Source organism: Mytilus edulis, chromosome 4 (assembly GCF_963676685.1).
Source record: "Mytilus edulis chromosome 4, xbMytEdul2.2, whole genome shotgun sequence".
Classification (NCBI taxonomy): Eukaryota; Metazoa; Mollusca; class Bivalvia; order Mytilida; family Mytilidae; genus Mytilus; species Mytilus edulis.
In genome coordinates, this window is record NC_092347.1 from 74,179,696 (window position 1) to 74,203,014 (window position 23,319).

Here is a 23,319-nt window from a genome sequence, read left to right on the forward strand (position 1 = left end):
GTCAAGGTCAATTGACCATTTTGGTCATGTTGACTTATTTTTAGATCTTACTTTGCTGTAAATCATTGCTGTTTACAGTTTATCTCTATCTATAATAATATTCAAAATAATAACAAAACACGGCAAAATTTCCTTAAAATTACCAATTCAGGGGCAGCAACCTAACAACCAATTGTCCAATTCATCTGAAAATTTTAAAGCAGATAGATCTTGACCTGATTAACAATTTCACCCTGTCAGATTTGCTCTAAATGCTTTGCTTTTTGAGTTATAAGCCAAAAACTGCATTTTACCCCTATGTTCTATGTTTAGCTATGGCAGCCATCTTGGTTGGGTTTGCCGGGTCACCGGACACATTTTTTAAACTAGATACCCAATGATGATTGTGGACAAGTTTGGTTAAATTTGGCCCAGTAGTTTCAGAGGAGAAGATTTTTGTAAAAGTTAACGGCGACGGACGACAGACGACGGACAACAGACGACGGACAACGACGGACACCAAGTAATGAGAAAAGCTAAAAAAATGAGTTATTTCCCTTTGAACAGAAATGATCTTGTAATCAATAAGTGTTTCATCAAAAATTTAATTCTAGGGAAAGGGCTTTAACTGAATAAGGAGAAAAGCTAAAATCATGAAAATTGAACTTGACCTGTAATTTGTCATGACAAAACAATACACCAAATATCAAATCAATACCTTCAAGCATGAAGAAAAAAAGTCTGGAAAAATGATTTGCTGGACTGATGGACGGACAGACGAACAGACAGAGTGCAAACCTATCAAAAATACTGTGCAGTACAACAGACCACATCATCCATGAACATCTGACTAAAGGCAGGGATCTTATATGGTTTTAAAGATTTTTATATTGTATATGATGATATATATTAGATTGTGATACTATAGAAAACTGTTTACTTACTTTTACTAACTTTGTACTAAAAATCACTTGAAATCAATTTTCCTGAAAGTTGGTTGCATATATATTGACAGTGATTAAAACAAGTGAAACTGCGAGCTACTGCTCACTGATGATACCCCGCCGCAAGTGGATAATATTAATAGTGTGAAAATATGCAAGAGTTTGGTAGACAGGAAGTTGTCGAGTGATGAATCTGAAAATGCATCACATGGTGTAGCTGACTAATATAAATCCTGAAACCAAATTTCAGAAATCCTTGTCAAGTAGTTCCTGAGAAAAATGTGCCGAAAATTATCAACTTGGCTATCATGTGTAAAATCATACAAGTGTTTGGTAAACAGGAAGTTTTCGAGTGATGAATCTGAAAACGCATCACACTGTATAACTGACTTATATAAACCCTGAAACCAAATTACAGAAATCCTTGTCTAGTAGTTCCTGAGAAAAATGCGACGAAAATATTTATGTGACGGACGGACTGACAGATGGATGGATGGATGGATGGACAGACAGAGGTAAAACAGTATACCCCCCTTTTTCAAAGCGGGGGTATAAAAATTAGATAAGTACATTTTTTTCCTCATGAGATCTTATACTTGAAAAAAACTCCTTTTAGGTCAGGTGAGCTAAAAAGCAGACTGACAAAGGGACAAATATTTGCTTTCAAATTGGCTACAGGGCTTTAAAGAACACTATCAAAATTCACAATCATTTTTTTAACAAAGTAATCAGTCTTTTTTTCCTCCGCCATTGAGATCTGTCCCAATGCCTGAATAAAATATTTTGCACTTCTATTACTTTTTTGTTAAGAATATCTGTAGAGCATGCCATCATATCTGAACAGGTTTTAATCAACCATTGATATGCTTTTGCCTGATATACAAGTTCATGATATTTCTTTTTACGGTCCACTTTAATGTTAGATTCCTGAATTTCACCTAGTCTATGAATCAACTGCATCAACTTTTCACTTTCATGTTCGTCAATCTCTTTCCTATTGGGACTTCTCGCCATCTTCCTTCTCTTTTTCTTTGGCGTCTCAAACATGTCTATATCTGATCTCTCAGGCTCCTGATCAGAATCTTCGGCTGACATAGAATGCATTGACAGCCTTGACAGATTGAGTTTATCCAGATCATCTTGAAAACTAAAAGGTTGGGTTATAAACTTTAATGTTGATGATTTAAAATTAAAATCTGAAGATTTCTCCTTTGTCTGTTCTGTTACCTCTTTATCTGGGTCCAAAAAGAAGTCAGCTAGAGTAGACTCTAAGTTTGGATTGTACTCCTCATTATCTGACTCAGGGTCAGCTGTGATTGACCCAGTAGTTGAACGTAATGCTTTGTTCAATGTTTCTAATGGCCTTAACAAGGCATCTTGTGTCTCAGGTCTTCTGGTTCTATCTGAAATAAATTAATGAAGAGCTGCACTATAAGCACATGATACGCCTGTTGCCCTTTTAGCTTGTCTTTATGATTTAAATGATTTTTTGGGTACATTAATTAGACTGTTCTCATTTGAAATGTTTTACATTTGTCATTCCAGGGTCTTTTATAGCTGACTGCGTGGTATGGGCTTTGCTTATTGTTGAAGGCCATACGATGACCTATAGTTGTTAATTTTCTTTTAATTTTTGAAAGGTAGCTTAAGTCAACAGATATAAACAATTCACCAAAGTTTCATCAAATTTTGTGAAAGTGTTTATGAGTGATTGTCCAAAAAATGGAAAATCCCCCCTTTTCAAGTGTAAAAATTCATAACACGGAAACGTAAAATCTGAAATTTATAAAAATCAAAAGGGCGCATACGTCAATAGTTATAAACAATTAACCAAAGTTTCATTAAAGTTAATGGAAGCATTTTTGAGTTATTGTACCAAAACTGGAAAATCACCATTTTTTTAAGGATAAAACTTCATAACATGGAAACGAAAAATCTGAAATTTATAAAAATCGAAAGGGAGCTTAAGTCAATAGATATAAACAATCCACCAAAGTTTCATTAAAGTTGATGGAAGCATTTTTAAGTTATTGTCCGAAAACTGGAAAATACCCCTTTTTTTAAGGATAAAACTTCATAACATGGAAACAATAAATCTGAAATTTATAAAAATCGAAAGGGAGCTTACATCAATAGATATAAACAATTCAACAAAGTTTCATAAAAGTTAGTGGAAGCGTTATTTATTGTCCGAAGTGTGGATGATGAATGGACAGACGGACGGACAGACGGACAACGGTATACCATAATACGACCCGTCTTAGACGGGCGTATAAAAATGAAGGCTTTTCACAAATTTCTGCATTTCTTTCTTTTTTGAAAAGTACACAATTGATGGACCGTGAAAATTGGTAAAAAATATAATAAGGCATTAAAATTAGAAAGATCAGATCATAGGGAACATGTGTACTAAGTTTCAAGTTGATTGGACTTCAGCTTCATCAAAAACTACCTTGACCAAAAACTTTAACCTGAAACTCGCACTTTCATTTTCTATGTTCAGTGGACCGTGAAATTGGGGTCAAAAGTTTAATTTGGTTTTAAAATTAGAAATATCATAAGTAACATGTGTACTAAGTTTCAAGTTGATTGGACTTCAGCTTCATCAAAAACTACCTTGACCAAAAACTTTAACCTGAAGCGGACAGACGGACGGACGAATGAACAGACGAACGGACGCACAGACCAGAAAACATAATGCCCCTCTACTATCGTAGGTGGGGCATAAAAAGTTTTAAAAACTTACAAAAACATCACAGCCATTATTGTACTCAGTAATTCCAAGATCTTCAAAACTGCACGCACACACAATGTGTTGAACAGAGAACTGTTCTGTTTAGTTGCAAGTTGATGCAAACTATAATCTAGAGCCTGTGTAGCATACCTGTATCTATAAATTCATGATAAACTACCTTGACCAAAAACTTTAACCTGAGAAAGAGCTGTTTCACACAATCTCATTTTCATGTTCAATGAACCATGAAATGTGGACCAAAACCTAAATTTGTAGTAGTTTTTAGAAATTCCCAATCATAATGACTATGTATGCAAAGTTACAAATGGATGCAACTATAACTTCATGATAAACAACCTCAACCAAAAACTTTAACCTGAGAAAGAGCTGTTTCACACAATCTCATTTTCATGTTCAATGAACCATGAAATGTGGACCAAAACCTAAATTTGTAGTAGTTTTTAGAAATTCCCAATCATAATGACTATGCATGCAAAGTTACAAATGGATGCAACTATAACTTCATGATAAACAACCTCGACCAAAAACTTTAACCTGAGAAAGAGCTGTTTCACACAATCTCATTTTCATGTTCAATGAACCATGAAATGTGGACCAAAACCTAAATTTGTAGTAGTTTTTAGAAATTCCCAATCATAATGACTTTGTATGCAAATTTACAAATGGATGCAACTATAACTTCATGATAAACTACCTGGACCAAAAACTTTAACCTGACGGACGGACGAACGGAGGCACAGACGGACGGACGGACGCAGGGAGGCACAGACCAGAAAACATAATGCCCCTACTACTATCGTAGGCGGGGCATAAAAATAGGTAAAGAAAACCTGAATTGAAACTTAAATAAAAAGAGAATGTGTCAATATGGACATGAAGGCCCTCGCTCAATCTTTGCAGCTTTCCAAGTAAAAAGGGGCATAACTCTAGACTCACAATGTAAAATTTTGATGAGAAAAACTTAAGTTAAAGTGTGAAAAAGAAAATTGAACGGACAGTCACAGGTAACACTTAATGCCCCCATTGCCTACAGCAGGGGAATAAAACAAAACAATAAACACATATATGATACCTGTACTCAAAGGTATCAATCACAACAAAATGCTGGAAACCTAATTTTTAGGAATATTTTTATCAGTTTCAAATTTTCAGTTGTTTTTTTCTTGGCTTCTATGACAGGGAATTATTTTATATTTGTCTGCAGCTTGGTAAATTTGAGTTGTAGAGTGTAAACCATTTTTAGATCGGCCATGCAGCTACTTCTTGTTTGACAATAGTTTGAAAATTTTAATCAATTTTACCCAGCAACACAGGTCCAGATCTAGTATTTGTCTTTTTGAAAAGAGATAAGAGATAAAACATCATCTCATGGTACTAAACTAACCTCTTTTATAATGTGCTGCATTGTATTTCTTATCTTTATCAAACAAAATAAAATCTTCAATGAATTTCTTTGTGTCTTTTATATTTCTTGATTCACTGTAAGAAAAAAAATTGTTGTACATATAAAGAACAAAAAATATAATTCTATAGGAACAATGCTTTACTCGTATTATTAAATTCCATGTTCAGTAAATTTCAAAATCTAGCCTGAAACTAATTTAGCATCTATTGTTGGCCACAATTTTATAAGACACCATCCTCAGCCAAAACTGATTCAGGGTCAGACAGACAGACAGAATGCTATCAGAGTGCAGTTCACTGTTTATCCCAATATATCTACAATAAAAACATTAGGAATAAAGGAAAAGGAAACAGAAAGGCAGTGATTTTAACCATACACTGACTGATCTACTGGAATTTAAATATCAAACCAAAAACAACAGTACAAATATCTTTAACAACTAAACTGAAGACCTGTGCAAATTTCCTATACCTTATATACTCTATTTTCCAAAGTACTAAAAATCCAATCTTTTTGTGTCTATGCAAACTGATTATCTTTCCAAAAAATCACCAAATTCTTTGATTTTCAATATTTGCAGAGGCATGATTTGATCAGAACACAATGCCCCTACTTGCCCTATCATTTTCTGGGAATAAAAGAAATAGGAAAATTGTCTGCCTATATTGACTAAGCTTGGCTTGAGATTCATTCATAATTGAAGAGGTTAAAAAAGTATATATAATTTATCCAAATGTATTGTTGAAATATTCAACCATCATTTCTGTCCCAAATTTCATGTAGCATTGATATCACCTTTCAATACTTATAGATTATTGTTAATCTTTTCAACGAGATTGATTTTCTCGCTTGAGCCAGTACAGTACGGCCAAAGTGAGAAAAGCAATCGAGTTGAGATGACCAATTATAATCTGTTTATCGCTTTTTTACCTATGAAGACATTATTAATTTCATTGACAACGCACGTGCACCCTTAAATTCAAGCAATAATTTTTCATTTCACTCAACTATGCTGAGAAAGGAAAATTATCAGTCAGCAAGATCAAAGGAAAGTTCGTAAAATATCAATAATAGCCATTATTACAGGCAATATCTGACAAAACTCATGGTGTGTCCTACAAAGAGTAGTTTGACATTCAAAACATCAATGAAGTTAAATTTAAAGAAAATCTTACTCAGAAATATTTGTTGTTGCTGCTTTTATCTTCTTAGAGATGTGTGTTGTCCAGTCAGACCATACAAACATATTGTATTCTGAAAGAAAAAAAATTGCAAAAACAGGGAATATTCAAATATATCTCCTTGCTTCTCAAGATCAAACGCACAATTGATGGATCTTCAGACAGTACTTACATTAATTTTCTAGAGGAAACCTGCTCAATTCTATTTATCTAATTTAATTTCTATAGAATACCATATATCTGTCTTGTATAGACTTTCAAAATATTGATTGATTGTTGTTTGTCCAGTAGAAGATATTTCACACATGTTCAGGAAGAAAGAAAATTAAAAGATCCTACAAAAGGGAATACCAGAATGAAGAATGGCAGGGGATTTTGAATGGCACTTGTAAATAAGGGTATATAGGATAGGAACAGAACTATATTATATCCTTTCAACAGGCCACCTATGGACCTCTGAAAAAGTTGTTGGGTTCTTTACTTTATGTAACAAAATATTTAGACTCTTTTTACAACATAAGGATAGAGGTGTTTGCTTTTTTGAAACATGTAAACTCACTATTATGGAAAATGTTGTTCAGCTCTACTGCAATATGTGACAACTCCCTGAAAAGAAAAATCTTTTATTTCAAAAACTTAAGCATTCCCGTACATTGAAAAGGCTTTTAAGTCACAAAAAAATCTCTTAAAGCTGTAAATCTTATTCTACCTGAATTTTGTTATGTTCAGAGAGAGAGAAAAAGATGTGGTACTGACCATCAATCTTTGGTAAATGTCTTTTTAGCAATCATTGATCTTAAAATCTGACTAATTCCCTTTACTAAGGTAACAGTATCACAAATGGCTAACAACTTATCCTTCAGTGATATCATTTACGGTCAATTAAATTTTTGTATTCTTGTCTTTCATTTCTGCTAATGTGTTTTGTCTATATGCCTGTGTGTGCTTCTTTGTTACATATTTGTGTTTTTGTAGTGATACAGATTATAACGTAATGTTGACTGCTGTACCCCTATTTTTGACATTTAACCTATTATGTCTGTTTGTTTTGTTCACACATAGTTTTTAATATAATGGAATTTGATGTGACTGTCATACAAGTGAGTGGTTTAGCTAGCTATAAAACAAGGTTGTGAGAGCCGTGGTGTAGTGGTTAGTGCATCAGACTACTAACACAAAGGTTCCTGGTTCGATTCCCCTTCCGGGAAGATAATTTCAGGGACTAAATTTTCGGCTCTCCCTTGACACCATTTGCAAGTAGGGTTTTGAGGAAGCGATGATAGTCCATCGGAAGGGGACCATAAATGGCTGACCCGTGTTAAGAGAGAGCCATATCTCTTGCACGTAAAAGACACCCTTGTAGATTTTGAAAAAGAGTAGGCTAATGCCGCTACAAGGCAGCACTCGCACCTGCAAAGTGGACAGGATTAATATAAGTTGCAAAACTTGTTTCCAAATCCACTATAAATAAATATGTTTGAACTAAAACTAAACTAACAAGGTTTAAACAACCATTTTCTACATAAGAAAATGCCTATACCAAGTCAGGAATATGACTAATTGTTGTTATCAATTTGTTTGATGTGTTTGAGCTTTTGATTTTGCCATTTGATTAGGGACTTTCTGTTTTGAATTTTCCTCTGAGTTAAATATTTTTGTGATTTTACTTTTTACTGTTAATACATTTGCTATGTTTTAATTGTTGCGAAAAATTCATCATGGTAATTCTCGCATTTTGATTATTTTTAAAAGAATTAAACAGCATTTTTCTCAATATTGCATAAATTAAAATTGCAATTTAGTCTAAAATGACCAAATCGAAATAATAAATGCACGCAATTATTTTGGAGTTTACAGTAACCATTAAATACAAGAAGTTGTCAGATTGGCAGCAATTTGATTTTCCGCATGAAATGAATATCATATTTGCAAATTAGGACCCCAAACCGATCAAAACAAATAAACAATTTTGGTCAAATCATCTTACCATAAAACAGCTTTAATAATTTTACAGTATAACAGATGGGAAACATCTTACCTTTCAGTTGAATCATCTAACCCTAACAATAGCTGTAGCGTTGTAACAATATAACCCATGGCTAACATGTCATTATATCTCCTATCATCTTCTTTTCTTAGCTCTGGCTGTATCAAATTAATAACAAATCCATGTAGTTCACCTTCAAAATTAAATATTATGTATGTTAGACATTGGTACCCCTGCCATTATAAAGGCCATCCATACTATTAATGCCATTTGTTCTTTATAGAATAACTAGTGTAAATTCAGAAATAATTGCGAAATGTTTATTAAAATGAATAATGTAACTGGGTAAATATTACAATTATAAGATTCTGACATCTGATTCATGTACTGTATGCAGATTTTCCTGAAATCACAATAATCAATCTTGCATTCTTGTCCATTTCCCAAAAATTGCAATAATAAATAATTCTGAATTTACAGAAATCAAAGAATTCAATACATACCAGGTAAATCTAACATAACAATGTACTTAGACGTCAGAAGTTGGAGTGACACATCAGGAACATCGTTCAAATTCAAGTACTGTATCAACTTCTCTGTTTCAAATTCCAGGTTTTCATACTTTAAAACAGTCTGAAAGCAACATGTTTACAATATCAAAAGGTACAATTCATACACTAATATATTACATAATGTAAAATGACTCAATGAACAAAATAAGCCACCCCCAATCAAAGGCCTTAAAAAGCATGAAAGCCCTTATTTAGACCAAAATATTAGTTCTAATTAAAAAGTATTCATACATAATCTAAATTCAACTATACTAAGGAAAAAAGTATCAAGAAAATAAAAACAAATTTCACATTGGCAGTTACCATCAACACAAACCATAACAGAAGTTTGTATATTTCAACTTTTTAATTCATAGCGGATTGGAAAAGTATGTCCCTTATGTGTGACCAAGGAAACTCAATATTTGAAGAGATTATTTAAAAAGATTTGGTTAAGCTTCTGTACAACTATTTTGTTGTTCCTTGGCTGCAATCAATGTTTCAACAAAGGAAATTTGGATGTAAAACTCAATACATTTGGCATTTTCTTCTATTATAACATAATTGGGAATGACTAATACATTTTTCAGTCGAAGAAGAAATAACCTTAAAGATGTTCACCACATTGTTTTGAATAGATATAATTCTTAGTTCCATTTTAGAGGATATATCATGAAAAAAAATTGATGACGTCAGGGTACCAAGACAAAATTATGTCTATGAGCTTATAGACAAAAAACTTTCAGCCAATCAGAAGATGAATTACATCCAATATTAAATTATGGTTACATCAAACATGGTTGTAATTAATGTATATTTTTATTCTTATGCATTTCAAGCATTATATTGGGAATTTGTTTATACTCATCTCATAATTCAAAGTAAAAATGTATAGAAAAGCAGAAAATGGGAGTCATCCAGATCAGAAAGGCTTGCATATTTTATAACTCATAACTGTTGAGATGCTGACCAAATATGAAATTATTTTGTTCCGTAGTATTTGAGAAATATGTGAACTTCATTCAGTATATTCTACCTCATTTGATATATTTTGGGAATGAGTATCACATAAAAGTAATTGGAGAATTGGTAAAATCACCTATAAGACAATTTGCCACCACAATAAATATTGTCCGTTTTACACTGGTCTTGGATATGCAAAATTTGTTTTTTTTACTGAAAACTCTTGACAGATAATTTTACAATAAACGGTACCAAACCCTATTTGTGAATAAAAAGTAAAAGACAATATCAGTTAAGAAAGTCAATTAAAAAAAACCTGATTTTAAAGAATTATACTTTTTAAATTTTGTTATAATCTGAAGTTAAGTTGGTGTTATATTTTAAAACAAGGATAAATTTGATTTTGTAAAAACATGTATGTTATATGCTATCATAGGTGCATGGGGATGCTGTGATTGATGCTTTCAAAAAACCTAGATAAAATATTTATTTGTAATATTAACATACTGTAGAGAATGTTGGCCCATCCTTTGCACAGAACTTCATATCTGTAGGTAATAATGATGTTGCTTTGTAATAAGGTATTTCCTTTTGGTCTGCCCATCTAAAAAGCAATTTATTTTTAAAAATTATTTCAATAATGTTGTAATTTCTTATTGTTGCTTAAAATATGAGAAATATCTTCAAAATAATTTAAACTGGAGTTATTCTTTATTTATCAATTACTGATTCAGGTGTTTGTTTGTGTTAGTATATATTATATTATGGATACACTAGTAGACAATATTACATCACAGCTGTCATGTATGCCACCACATTAAGGCTAAATTATGAATCATTATAAAAGATAAATAACAAGAATGTGTCCATAGTACGCGGATGCCCCAATCGCACTATCACTTTCTATGTTCAGTGTCCCCTTAAATTGTGGTCAAAACTCTAATTTGGCATTACAATTGGAAAAATCATATCATAAGGAACATGTGTATGAAGTTCCTAGTTGATAGGCTTCAACTTCATCAAAAACTAACTTGACCAAAAACTTTAACCTAATCGGGACAGAAGGACGGACAAATGAACAGACAGAAGAACAAACAAACGAACGGACACACAGACCAGAAAACATAATGCCCATAAATGGGTCATAAAAACCAAATAACCTGAGTAAAATTTGCAAGATTTACCAATTATTAGAGATAATGGGCTCCAAAGTCTTTTTTTAAGGAGATAAAAGACAAGATAGGAAATTGTGCATATCACAACAGCAAAGTTTGATTCAAACTTGCTAAAGAATTTTAAACAAGATGAGAAGGTGGTTATTATAAATTGATTATTGTGAATCCAAATTTAGCTTAGAATTTTAAAGGACAAAATCAAATAAAAAATTTACAAATGAGAAGCCCAAAAATAGCTGTTTAAAAAAAAAACAAGAGGCTCTCAAGAGCCTGAATCGCTCACCTTTGCTTAAATCTTCCATCAATGATTACTTTGGGTTTCAATTTATATAAATTGTTCTTCGATTCTATCATATCTTCTTTAAAAGCAAAAACAAGAGTGAACACACTGAAATGTCTCGTTTGTCTCGTGTTCATAATATAATTTATGATGAAAGTATAAAAAACATTGTATACCCCAAGCATTACATTATTGCTGTTTACAGTTTATCTACATCTATAATAATATTCAAGATATTAACACAAAACAGCAAAATTTCCTTAAAATTACCAATTCAGGGGCGGCAACCCAACAACGGGTTGTCCGATTCATCTGAAAATTTCAGGGCAGATAGATCTTGACCTGATAAACAATTTTACCCCCATGTCAGATTTGCTCTAAATGCTTTCGCTTTTGAGTTATAAGCTAAAAACTGCATTTTACCCCTATGTTCTATTTTTAGCCATGGTGGCCATCTTGGTTGGTAAGCCGGGTCATCAGACACAATTTTTAAACTAGATACCCTATTAATGATTTTGGCCATGTTTGGTTAAATTTGGCCAAGTAGTTTCAGAGGAGAAGATTTTTGTAAAAGATAACTAAGATTTACGGAAAATGGTTAAAAATTGACTACAAAGGGCCATAACTCCTAAAGGGGTCAACTGACCATTTTGGTCATGTTGACTTATTTGTAAATCTTACTTTGCTGAACATTTTTGCGGTTTACAGTTTATCTCTATCTATAATAATATTCATGATAATAACCAAAAACATAAAAATTTCCTTAAAATAACCAATTCAGAGGCAGCAACCTAACAATCGGTTGTCTGATTCATCTGAAAATTTCAGGGCAGATAGATCTTGACCTGATAAACCATTTAACCCCTGTCAGATTTGCTCTAAATGCTTTGGTTTTTGAGTTATAAGCCAAAAACTGATTTTACCGCTATGTTCTATTTTTAGCCATGGTGGCCATCTTGGTTGGTTGGCCGGGTCACCAGACACAATTTTTAAACTAGTTACCCCAATGATGATTGTTGCCAAGTTTGGTTCAATTTGGCCCAGTAGTTTCAGAGGAGAAGATTTTTGTAAAAGATAACTAAGATTTACGGAAAATGGTTAAAAATTGACTATAAAGGGCCAGAACTCCTAAAGGGGTCAACTGACCATTTTGGTCATGTAGACTTATTTGTAAATCTTACTTTGCTGAACATTTTTGCTGTGTACAGTTTATCTCTATCTATAATAATATTCATGATAAGAACCAAAAACAGAAAAATTTCCTTAAAATTACCAATTCAGGGGCAGCAACCTAACAACGGGTTGTCCGATTCATCTGAAAATTTCAGGGCAGATAGATCTTGACCTGATAACCAATTTAACCCCTGTCAGATTTGCTCTAAATGCTTTGGTTTTTGAGTTATAAGCTAAAAACTGCATGTTACCCCTATGTTCTATTTTTAGCCATGGCGGCCATGTTTTTTGATGAAATGGAAATTAAAACACAAACTTTATTCTAGATACCCTAGGAATCAATCAGATGAAGTTTGGTTTGAATTGGTTCAGTAGTTTCAGAGGAGAAGATCTTTGAAATAGTTTACGACGGACAACGAAGACGGACGGACGGACGACGACGGACGCCAAGTGATGGCAAAAGCTCACATTTCCTTTTGGAAAGGTGAGCTAAAAAGTTAATGAATTTTTTATACAAAAATTCTAGGTTTACCAAAGCAGTTTCAAAGAAGATATAGAAATTGGGAAAAGTTACATTGTAAGATAACAAAATGTCAATTGATACCAATAGCTTATAGTGTTCCTTTAACCAGTTGAACTTAAAATGAACTAACCTTATAATATCAGATAGTGTAACAAGATGGTCTGTATACAATGTTCCAATATAACAGAAACATAATGTCTTTAACATAGTCATGAATTCTACACTTCTCCTCATGTATCTTATCTGATTAGGATCAGAGCTCTAAAATAACAAGGATATGGATTTATAAAATAAGTCATAATGGCAGAAGTTAAAAAGAATATATGTGTCAACAATACACTACAGACACTATAACCAATTTGCACTTTCACAATTCCATGTTTTGTTAACGAAGTCAAGAGCATGAATTGACATGGATTTTAAACCGTATACTGTATTGTAAACATCCTATACAAAAACTTTAAACTCAGAATGAACTGATTTTATACTTTTACGTTTCTGTGATCCACGAATAGTGAAATTTGGATGACAAACAGACCAGATAACATAATGAACCTCAACGACTGTAGGTATGGCATCAAATAGATTATAACAAATGTACAATAAAACTTAAAATGTATTCTTAAAAATCAATGTCAACATATTATGATAAGTATTGCAAATTTTTTTCAAACAATCTTCATGAAATAAATGGATGATGATTGCCATACAGTGTCCTAACTAGGAAACAGCAATTCCAAATCAAAATTGTGTAAAATCATATTTTTTGGTTTCATTTGCTATTCAACTTTAAAATTTAGAATAAGATTTGGATATGTAAATATTTTAGCCTCGAGCATCACTGAAAACACATTAATTGTCATAATGCACAACAAAGTTCAAATTAAATATATATGTAGTCCTAAATAAGATGTTGCTATGTAAGTTTTAATACATCTCCATTGTCAAATGGTCATGGCTATGCAAAAGCTGAATATAAAATTATCCTAAAATCAACTTTAGATTATATACATTTTGTACTCTATTGAATAAGAAAAGATGGAACTTTCTTTTTAACAATTATAGAAAAAATTGATAGCCAACTCTTCTATAATATTTAATATAATAAATTATTAGAAAAAAATAAATTAGTAACCTCCTCATCCTCATCTGAGCTGTAATCTGGTTCTTCTGCTACTGCTTGTTCTGTAGGGTTGTCTCCTTCATAAAACTCCTCATTTTGTAAAGCAGTCATTAATTTTTTATTCTCCTAAAATAATATTTGATATTTATAAAACACACTAACAGATTTTTTTTTACACACATGCATTCATTGATTTTCATTGTAATAAACCAAAATACTAAACCACTCTCTAAATCTTCTGCTAGTTATATTTAGTCTAGTAAGGTTCCCTGTGTACCACAAAACACAGGTGATGGCAGCAAAACTATATAGTACCTATATTGTCTTTCTTCAATTGTACTTTATTAGTCTTTTTTTTTACTTTTTTGATTCAAGTGTCACTGACGAGCCTTTTGGAGAAGGGCATACACAATTTCAATCCTGGTATCTGTAATGAGTTCATTAACAGTATATCCCCACATTGTTTGTGAATTGGGGTATCACTTAAGGAAAACTGTCTTTTTATTCAATTATAAGTTAGCCAAAATAAAAAGATTTTTTCATATTTTTTAACAACTCAAGATTCAATCTATACCAAGTTTTAACATAATTTTGTGTAATTCTGAACATCTGTATTAAAAAACCATCAGGTATTAATTTTTTAAAACAAACTTATTTACAAGATCTTTTTCAGCTATCTTTTTCGAAACACCATACTTCTTTTTCCAAGTCTTCCTAAACTGTACTGGTTGAATATCAGGACACTCTACTGAGCCAGGATATCTTTCTCTGTTCAAAAAGGTAAAAATAATTTATATACAAATAATTCTTCAAGCAGGAGCATGCATACTCCAGTCTTTTTTTAACAAAGATTAAAGCTATGGTTTTTTTTTAGGTTAGAAAAAATGAAGATCCTTATCAATGCTTCATTAGACATGCAATATTCTTCGCTACACCCCTTTTATTTTTTTAACCTCATACCTGCCAACTGTCACTATTTGCGGGGGATTTCCCCCATGGAGGTTCCCACATGGAAATTTTGAAAGAGCAATTCTGTCTACAATTTAAACAAAACAATAAATTTTACAATGGCTATAGGCTTGTAATAGTATGAAGAAGCCAAATAACAACATTAAAATATATTTGAAGGCCTCCTTGATGGTTTTGTTGAACTCTAGGATCCATCTTGCACGTAAAACCCCCATGGGCATTTTGAAAAGTTGGCAGGTATGTAACCTGCCACTATTTGCATAATACTGTTACATTATCTATTTTATCAACAGCACATACTGAATAATTGATGAGTTTTTAATTTGCAATTTTTATTTATCTTTCAAAATTTCACATATTATTATACTGAAATCATCTAAAGCTTTTCATGCATGTCAAACCGTTGATAATTTAAAACTGATAAAGGATATTTTGTTTTTAATGTTTTACCTTTGTCTCATATGCTTTCTCATAAAGACATCCATTTTGTTTTCATCTTCAGGAAAAGCTGTACCAGTCTTTGATAGGTAGTTACACCAGAGTTGTAATACAACATCCTGAAATATAATATTAAAGTTTCAATAAATGGTCAAACATAAAAAAAAGATTTATATGCACAAAACTAAAGATTGCTCACATCTCAATCAACATTTTCCACTTCTTGGGAAGTATACTGGTATAACATGTATAAATATTGGTTTTGCTGCAGTGCAGAGCAATGGTAGGATGCCCTTATAGAAAACAATGTGCTACTTTAGTTTACAAAGATTTTCAGCTGTATAGTCCAGTTTCATAGGAAGTTTTTTGGAAGACAAAATACAATGAATAATTGTTATATTTATATAAGCCAAATATTATCTTTTTAAAAAAGAAAAGAGATTAAATGTCGATAGTTGCTGACTCTTTATTTATCTTCACTGCTGCAGGTTAAATGGAAGTAATTAAAAGATGACTGGTGCAACCTAGATTTTACAAATTAAAGATAATAGGTAGAAGTAAAATTACTTTCTGCTGCCCTGGTAATAATGGTAATTAGAAAAACAAAATTGAAATAGTAACAAATTTGGAGAAAACTCTCTGTGTCAAGCAATATTTTCTGTTCATAATTAAACAAGTGGTGTTCTTCATTCCTACTTTTTCAAAAGTACGGAATCGTTGAGTATCATTAAAAAATGCCAAAGGGCCCAGTGAGATTTTCCCATCACTTGGCGTCCGGCGTCCGTCGTCCGTCGTTGTTAACTTTTACAAAAATCTTCTCCTCTGAAACTACTGGGCCAAATTTAACCAAACTTGGCCACAATCATCATTGGGGTATCTAGTGTAAAAAATGTGTCCGGTGACCCGGTCAACCAACCAAGATGGCCGCCATGGCTAAAAATAGAACATAGGGGTAAAATGCAGTTTTTGGCTTATAACTCAAAAACCAAAGCATTTAGAGCAAATCTGCCAGGGGTAAAATTGTTTATCAGGTCAAGATCTATCTGCCCTGAAATGTATAGATGAATCCAACAACCTGTTGTTGGGTTGCTGCCCCTGAATTGGTAATTTTATGGAAATTTTTTTTGGTTATTATCTTGAATATTATTATAGATAGAAATAAACTGTAAACAGCAATAATGTTCAGCAAAGTAAGATTTACAAACTAGAGGCTCTAAAGAGCCGGTGTCGCTCACCTTGGTCTATGTGCATATTAAACAAAGGACACAAATGGATTCATGACAAAATTGTATTTTGGTGATGGTGATGTGTTTGAAAATCTTACTTTACTGAACGTTCTTGTTTCTTACAATTATATTATAATGAACTTTGCCCATTAGTAACAGAGAAAAATATTTGGTAAAAATTTACATAAATTTACCAGATTAATGAAAATTGTTAAAAATTGACTATAAAGTGCAATAACTCCTTAAGGGGTCAATTGACCATTTAGGTCATGTTGACTTATTTGTAGATCTTACTTTGCTGAACATTATCGCTTTTTACAGTTTATCGCTATCTATAATAGTATTCAAGATAATAACCAAAAACAGCAAAATTTTTTAAAAATTACCAATTGGAGGGCAGCAACCCAACAACCGGTTGTCCAATTCATTTGAATATTTCAGGGCAGATATATATTGACTCGATTAACATTTTAACTTCTTTGTCAGATTTGCTCTAAATGATTTGGTTTCAGAGTTATAAGCCAAAATCTACATTTTACCCCTATGTTCTATTTTTAGCCGTGGTGGCCATCTTGGTTGGATGGCCAGGTCATCGGACACATTTTTCAAACAAGAAACCCCAAAGATGATTGTGGCCAAGATTGAATTAATTTGGCCCAGTAGTTTCAGAGGAGAAGATTTTTGTAAAAGATAACTAAGATTTACGAAAAATGGTTAAAAATTGACTATAAAGGGCAATAACTCCTAAAGGGGTCAACTGACCATTTTGGTCATGTTGACTTATTTGTAAATCTTACTTTGATGAACATTATTGCTGTTTACAGTTTATCTCTATCTATAATAATATTCAAGATAATAACCAAAAACAGTAAAATTTCCTCAAAATTACCAATTCAGGGGCAGCAACCCAACAACCGGTTGACCGATTCATCTGAAAATTTCAGGGCAGATATATCTTGACCTGATAAACATTTTACTCCATGTCAGATTTCCTCTTAATGTTTTGGTTTTTGAGTTTTAAGCCAAAAACTGCATTTTACCCCTATGTTCTATTTTTAGCCGTGGCGGCCATCTTGGTTGGTTGACCGGGTCACGCCACACATTTTTTAAACTAGATACCCAAAGATGATTGTGGCCAAGTTTGGATTAATTTGGCCCAGTAGTTTCAGAGGAGAAGATTTTTGTAAAAGATAACTTAGATTTATGAAAAATGGTTAAAAATTGATTATAAAGGGCAATAACTCCTAAAGGGGTCTACTGACCATTTCCGTCATGTTGACTTATTTGTAAATCTAACTTTGCTGAACATTATTGCTGTTTACAGTTTATCTCTATCTATAATAATATTCAGTTGAAAAAATGGTCAGTTGACCTCTTTAGGAGTTATTGCCCTTTATAGTCAATTTTTAGTCATTTTTCGTAAATCTTAGTTAACTTTTACAAAAATCTTCTCCTCTGAAACAACTGGGCCAAATTAAACCAAACTTGTTAAGTTTATTTAATAATTTTGACTAGAACACACCCATGAAATCATGGGCATTTAAAGCGTGGTTTATAGTATACTGTTGTAGAAGATTTTATGACTGGAGAATTTCAGGAAAGGTATCAAGAGTCATAGGTACTTGGGGAATGACAATTTTTTTTTAGCCCTCCTCCTTTTTTCCAAAATCTGTTATATTCTATGACTTAAAAATCTATCAGATGACGGAAACAATACCCGGACGCCTTTATTTTCGTTTTCCTCCCAAAATAACTCAAACAGAATAATCATAAGCGAGAATGACAAATGCGAGTATGCATGGTATCTATAGGACACAGGAGTATGATGATTAATTTATTGTGGAAAGAAGAGAAGCCACACACAAAATGAGGTCTTCTTGTTTAATAGTATAGATAATGCTCTAGTGTATGATATCACTTACCTTAAGTTTTGCTGAAGCACCTAACTTGATCAGTGCTTTAACTTGTTCCCTTATAATAATTGTAAATGCTTCAAAGCTGTGCCAAGGTCTTCCTTTATTTTCTAGATAGGGTAACAATAAAAAAAACACCATTTCAAATTGACAATACAAGTTATTAGATAGAAGCAAGACAGATTTATATAACATGGAACTTTACAAGGACGCACTCACATCCGCAAAGTGTAAAGGGGTTAACATAAGTTGCAATATGAGTTTCCCAATCCACTGTAAATAGACATGTTTAAACTAACATGGAATTTCTTACACATGGTAGCAGCAGTTCTCATCATTTTAAATAATCATCTCCTTCCTGAGTCCTTCTATCTTTTACAGTAAAATATTATTAAAAAGCACAGGTGGAATTTTAAGTTTCATGACAAAAATACAGCTTTTATGGCTGATTCACTTAAATGTCTTCTCTCATCAACACAAAAACTTTAATTCAAATAGCAACTATAAAATTCTAAATTCCATTTGTCAGAATACTTACCAACTTTTTTCTTTCTTTCTGATTTCTTAGTAATAACTGATGATACATTATAAAAGGTTCCCCCGTCTTCTCCTTCCTCCTCTCGTCGTAAGTCCTGTAATCAAAACAATCAATTGAATCATTTGCCATAAAGTGTACCATAATCATTTCAAGGAAACAAAAGATATGAGAACACCAAAAAAAATCCTTCTCTTCTTACAATATAACAACATCAGCAACAAAAAGAAACAAAGTCATCATGAAAAGTAAAAAAAAGAATAAAAAGGACAGGTCAGACATCTTTTCAGCAATAAGCCATATTCCTGCATTCCTCATGGTTTATTTATTTAACATCCCACATAAAAATTATATATATCTCTATTTAAATTCTAACATCTAATTATTAAAAAATGGCAGAATAGAATATTTCCAAAAATACTCAGATAAAAACTGGTCCAGAATCCAGATTTGTATTTTTGAAGAAAAAAACCCATACCATGATGATTATTTCAAACCTACACATTCACTTTTTATGATCCTTACTTGTGATTGTGTCATACAAATCTGACAAAAGTACAACCCATCTCTTTCATCAAAATCTGTCCCTTCACATTCCTGACAAACTGGCATATTTCTATTTCTACAAAAGATAAACGAGGGTTCATATGAAGCCATTCTGGAATTGTATTGCTTTGCTAGTAAAAAAATATTCTATTACCGAAAAACCAAAAATCACAGGAAACCTTTTGTCCTAAATGTCTTGCCTACCCTCTTGCTGATGAGAGTTTTCCCCTTTAGGTTGTGACTAACGGTGAATAATTATTTGACGTGCTCAAATACATTTCAGATGTGACCATGCAGTTCATAGTTAGCAATTATTGGGTTTCTCTTGTTGGTAATCTGGATCACAATACACTTTTCAGTATGGAAATTCATCTGCCATAGGGACTCCCACTTTTGGATTGTGCTTAGGCCTTGTAGTGTCATTGTTGTTCTTGATCTTTCTATAAACTAAGCATAAATTGGTCATCTGCAAATAACCTTACCACAGAAGTTGTAGTTTCTGGCTGTTCATTTGTGTAAGTCAGGAGTAAGAGTGGTCCAATGACTGTTTCCTGTGGCACACCTGAGATGATGTCAGGGGAGGGATTTAAGCCCTTCAAGAAATACAGATTGGGTTTTGCTAAAGGAAGTCTTGAAACCACTGCAATGAGAGTAATCCTTGTACCCTGTAATTGTCAATGTTATCGATGAGTCTTTTCTGGGGCACTTTGTCAGATGCTTCGAAGGAATCTAGCAGGCTGATGTCTGTCTCAGGTTCTGTTCTCCTCTGGATAAGTTCTTGCCAATTTCATCAAGGGTTATCAGGTGGGTTTCGCAAGATGGTTTTGCTCTGAACCCATGTTGATGGTCAAAGTGACCCATGATGGTGATGTGAACATTATGTTCCAACAGTTTACAGCAGATGTATGTCAGCTTTGTATTTTTAACCTTGTAAAGAAAACTGTAAGAAGCTCAGGATCCATAATTTCTGGTAAAGTCACATGATAGTCAGGTGTTCGGTTGTCAAAAGATTTCTGGTAAAGTATAGTAAGGTACGGTCCTGATACATATTTTAATGGAATCAATACGGCAATAAGTTGAATCTAATCATGTGACTTCCATCACTATGTGAACAAAATGTAGGCATCATCACTTCCAATGTAACATAAAATATTGTCCTCCATGAAATATTGTCTGTCAGACAAAATTTCAAATAAAATATTGTCCACTGACATTATTTCATAACGAAATATTGATCAATATTGTCCTGGACAATATTTCATTAAGCAATAGTGTTTTTGTCCATGAAATTTTGTCACCTCCTTCTGGACAATATCTCACTATGAAATTCTGTTCATGACAATACTTCACTATGAAATACTGGCTTTGAAAATATTTTTTAATCAAATTATTACACAACTAGCAATAGTACAAATCATGCAGCATGCACATTTTTTAAATTTATAACTGAAATGGTTTTGTTTAGCAAGGAATCTATAGTACTCATTATAGTGAGTTTCAAATTTGCATAGATACATTACAAATGGTTAATTATAAATTAAAGAATTGTCTTACGTATATTTTTCATTGTATTACATTATAACGGTACAAATATAAGTAATGCACTGACAATCACTTATTTTGTAAATATATACACAGGCATGTGTCGCAGGAAAGAAAATCCTATATATACCTTCTCTTTAATACATGAATATATGTTGATAACCTTCCCTTCATGAGACAAAATTCCATGACAATCAGTCTATGAATTTATATTGTCTCAATACTCGCACAATATAACCAAAATACATGTATAACCTCCCTTTAACAGGACAAAATTTCATAGTAATCACCTGTGAAATATTTTCTCAATTTACACAAAATATAACCTTCCTTTAACAACACAAAATTCCATAGTATTCATCTGTGAATTATTGCCTATATACAGACAAAATTTTACTATGAAAATTTGTCCTTTTCTGGACATATTTCCATAGACAAGGACAATATTTCATAGGACAATATTTTGCTTGACACCAACACATGCTGAGCAAACGGTTGAAAAAGTTTGAGTTTATATGGCACAAAATATTTGGGAAATCAAAATCTAATAAGATTATCACCCTCCCTTAGTTGTAAAGTAATCAAAGATTACGTACTTACAGAACATAAATTATTTCTATTCTATCCTACAGAATGACGATAATGAAAGTGCTGGAAACTTTTAATAGAGCAAGGATACAGGTGCACCTTCTAACTGGTAAATGACGTCAGAAAGGCATGCAAAATTGACGATCTTTCTAAGTTAAAGACATGATTTCAGAAATAGTGTATCCCGTCACAAGTTGAATACATATGTTGTAACATGGTAAGATTTTGACGCAATTTACAACAATCCCTTTTCCATTGTGGCGTCAGATAAGTATTTTATGACCTCAAAATTTTAAAGGAACCTGTGTGATATCCAGTAATGACAGACAAATAGCGATAAGGGGTATTCAAAATCAAATATATAGTTATCATACACCTTATCGCTATTTGTCCGCCATTACTGGATATCACACAGTCCCATAAATTTTGACGTAACAATACAAAATATCTGACGCCACAATGGAATAGTGATTGTTGTATGCGTCAAAAGTTCAAGCGGCCGGGTCTGCCGGGATACACCTTATCACTATTTGTCCGCTATTGCTGGATATCACACAGGTTCCCGTAAAATGTTGACGTCATAAAACAAAATATCTGATGCCACAATGGAAAAGTGATTGTTGTTGACGTCAAAAGTTCAAGCGGCCGGGTCAGCCGGGATTAGCGATAAGGTGTATTAGGGAGCTACCATTTGATTTTTATGGGGGGGCTAGGATGAAAAATTTTGTCCTGCCTTTTTTTTTAGCTGTAATCTCTGTCCTGCCTTTTTATTTTTCACTCTGTTCGGTCCTGCCTTTTTTTTTTAGTTTATCCTGACTTTTTTTTACCTAAATTGTCGTCCTGACTTTTTTTTTTTGCAAGTGTCTCATCCTGCCTTTTTTTTTTTACTCAAAACTCCTGTCCTGCCTATTTTTTTCAAATTTCATCCTAGCCCCCCCATAAAAATCAAATGGTAGCTCCCTTAGCGATAAGGTGTATAATTTTTATAGAGCATAATTGCGCTGCCTTGTAACACAAAGGTCCTGGGGTTCGAGTCCTGGTGGAGACAAAGATGATTTTTATGTTGAATCATGCGCTCAGAGTTTTGTTTAATATCAATGTTTATGTTATTATTGTGTGTATTTTTTTTTTAGATAAACCATGTGCTCCCCCTTTTTTAGTGTTTTGCTCTCTCTCTCTCTCTTTGTTTATTGTTATCAGACTTCGTTTAGTCAAAGAAAGATCCATGTAGTAGAAATAACTAACTCGAACAAGCACGGTTATTCTGCCTTGTTCTTCTTTATAAATCTTTGTTTACAGCTGTTTGCTGTCTGCTACAAGCAACCTGTCCAAAATCTCCCAGAAGTCATCTGTGAAAATGGTTGATGATTAGTACTTCCGGTTGAAAATGCACGATTTTTAGAATAACATGGACAGATTATTCGATATTAGCAGGTTTAAATATTTTATTTTTGAGTTCTCAAGATAGTAATAGTTATATGCATTGTATGTAGTTCACAAATTTAATGTATGGTGATTTGTAT

General features: G+C 32.7%; 2 protein-coding genes across 3 annotated transcripts in view; one reads left to right on the forward strand and one right to left on the reverse strand.

Moving 5' to 3' along the window:
• Positions 1-1,624: 1,624 nt before the first annotated feature.
• LOC139520506 (TATA box-binding protein-associated factor RNA polymerase I subunit B-like) lies at positions 1,625-23,162 on the reverse strand. Of its 2 annotated transcripts, none has more exons than XM_071313189.1 (15): positions 23,042-23,162; positions 19,646-19,742; positions 19,124-19,217; positions 18,595-18,695; positions 15,459-15,565; positions 14,699-14,807; positions 14,052-14,165; positions 13,047-13,177; positions 10,273-10,369; positions 8,755-8,884; positions 8,303-8,444; positions 6,824-6,870; positions 6,259-6,337; positions 5,063-5,157; positions 1,625-2,326 (listed from the first exon to the last, which is right to left on the reverse strand). In XM_071313189.1, the coding sequence occupies exons 2-15, from the start codon at positions 19,730-19,732 to the stop codon at positions 1,632-1,634; spliced, it is 2,028 nt and encodes a 675-aa protein (XP_071169290.1). In that variant the 5' UTR covers positions 19,733-19,742; positions 23,042-23,162; the 3' UTR covers positions 1,625-1,631. The 2 variants fall into 2 exon arrangements, with proteins under 2 accessions (XP_071169290.1, XP_071169291.1); XM_071313190.1 differs by having other exon boundaries at positions 23,094-23,112.
• Positions 23,101-23,319, forward strand: part of LOC139520508 (lipid droplet-regulating VLDL assembly factor AUP1-like) — a 29,178-nt gene continuing 28,959 nt past the window's right edge. The window contains exon 1 of the mRNA XM_071313192.1: positions 23,101-23,230. Coding sequence (XP_071169293.1) covers positions 23,205-23,230 — 26 coding nt within the window. The 5' untranslated portion in view covers positions 23,101-23,204. The remainder of the gene's footprint in view (positions 23,231-23,319) is intronic.

Excerpts from the sequence above, each read along its gene's own strand:
- LOC139520506 (XM_071313189.1), bottom strand. The coding sequence starts at position 19,732 with ATGCCAGTTTGTCAGGAATGTGAAGGGACAGATTTTGATGAAAGAGAT. Across the intron at positions 15,566-18,594 it reads GTGCTTCAGCAAAACTTAAG|GATGTTGTATTACAACTCTG; the intron begins GTAAGTGATATC and ends ATTATATTTCAG. Across the intron at positions 13,178-14,051 it reads GCTCAGATGAGGATGAGGAG|AGCTCTGATCCTAATCAGAT; the intron begins GTTACTAATTTA and ends TTGTTATTTTAG.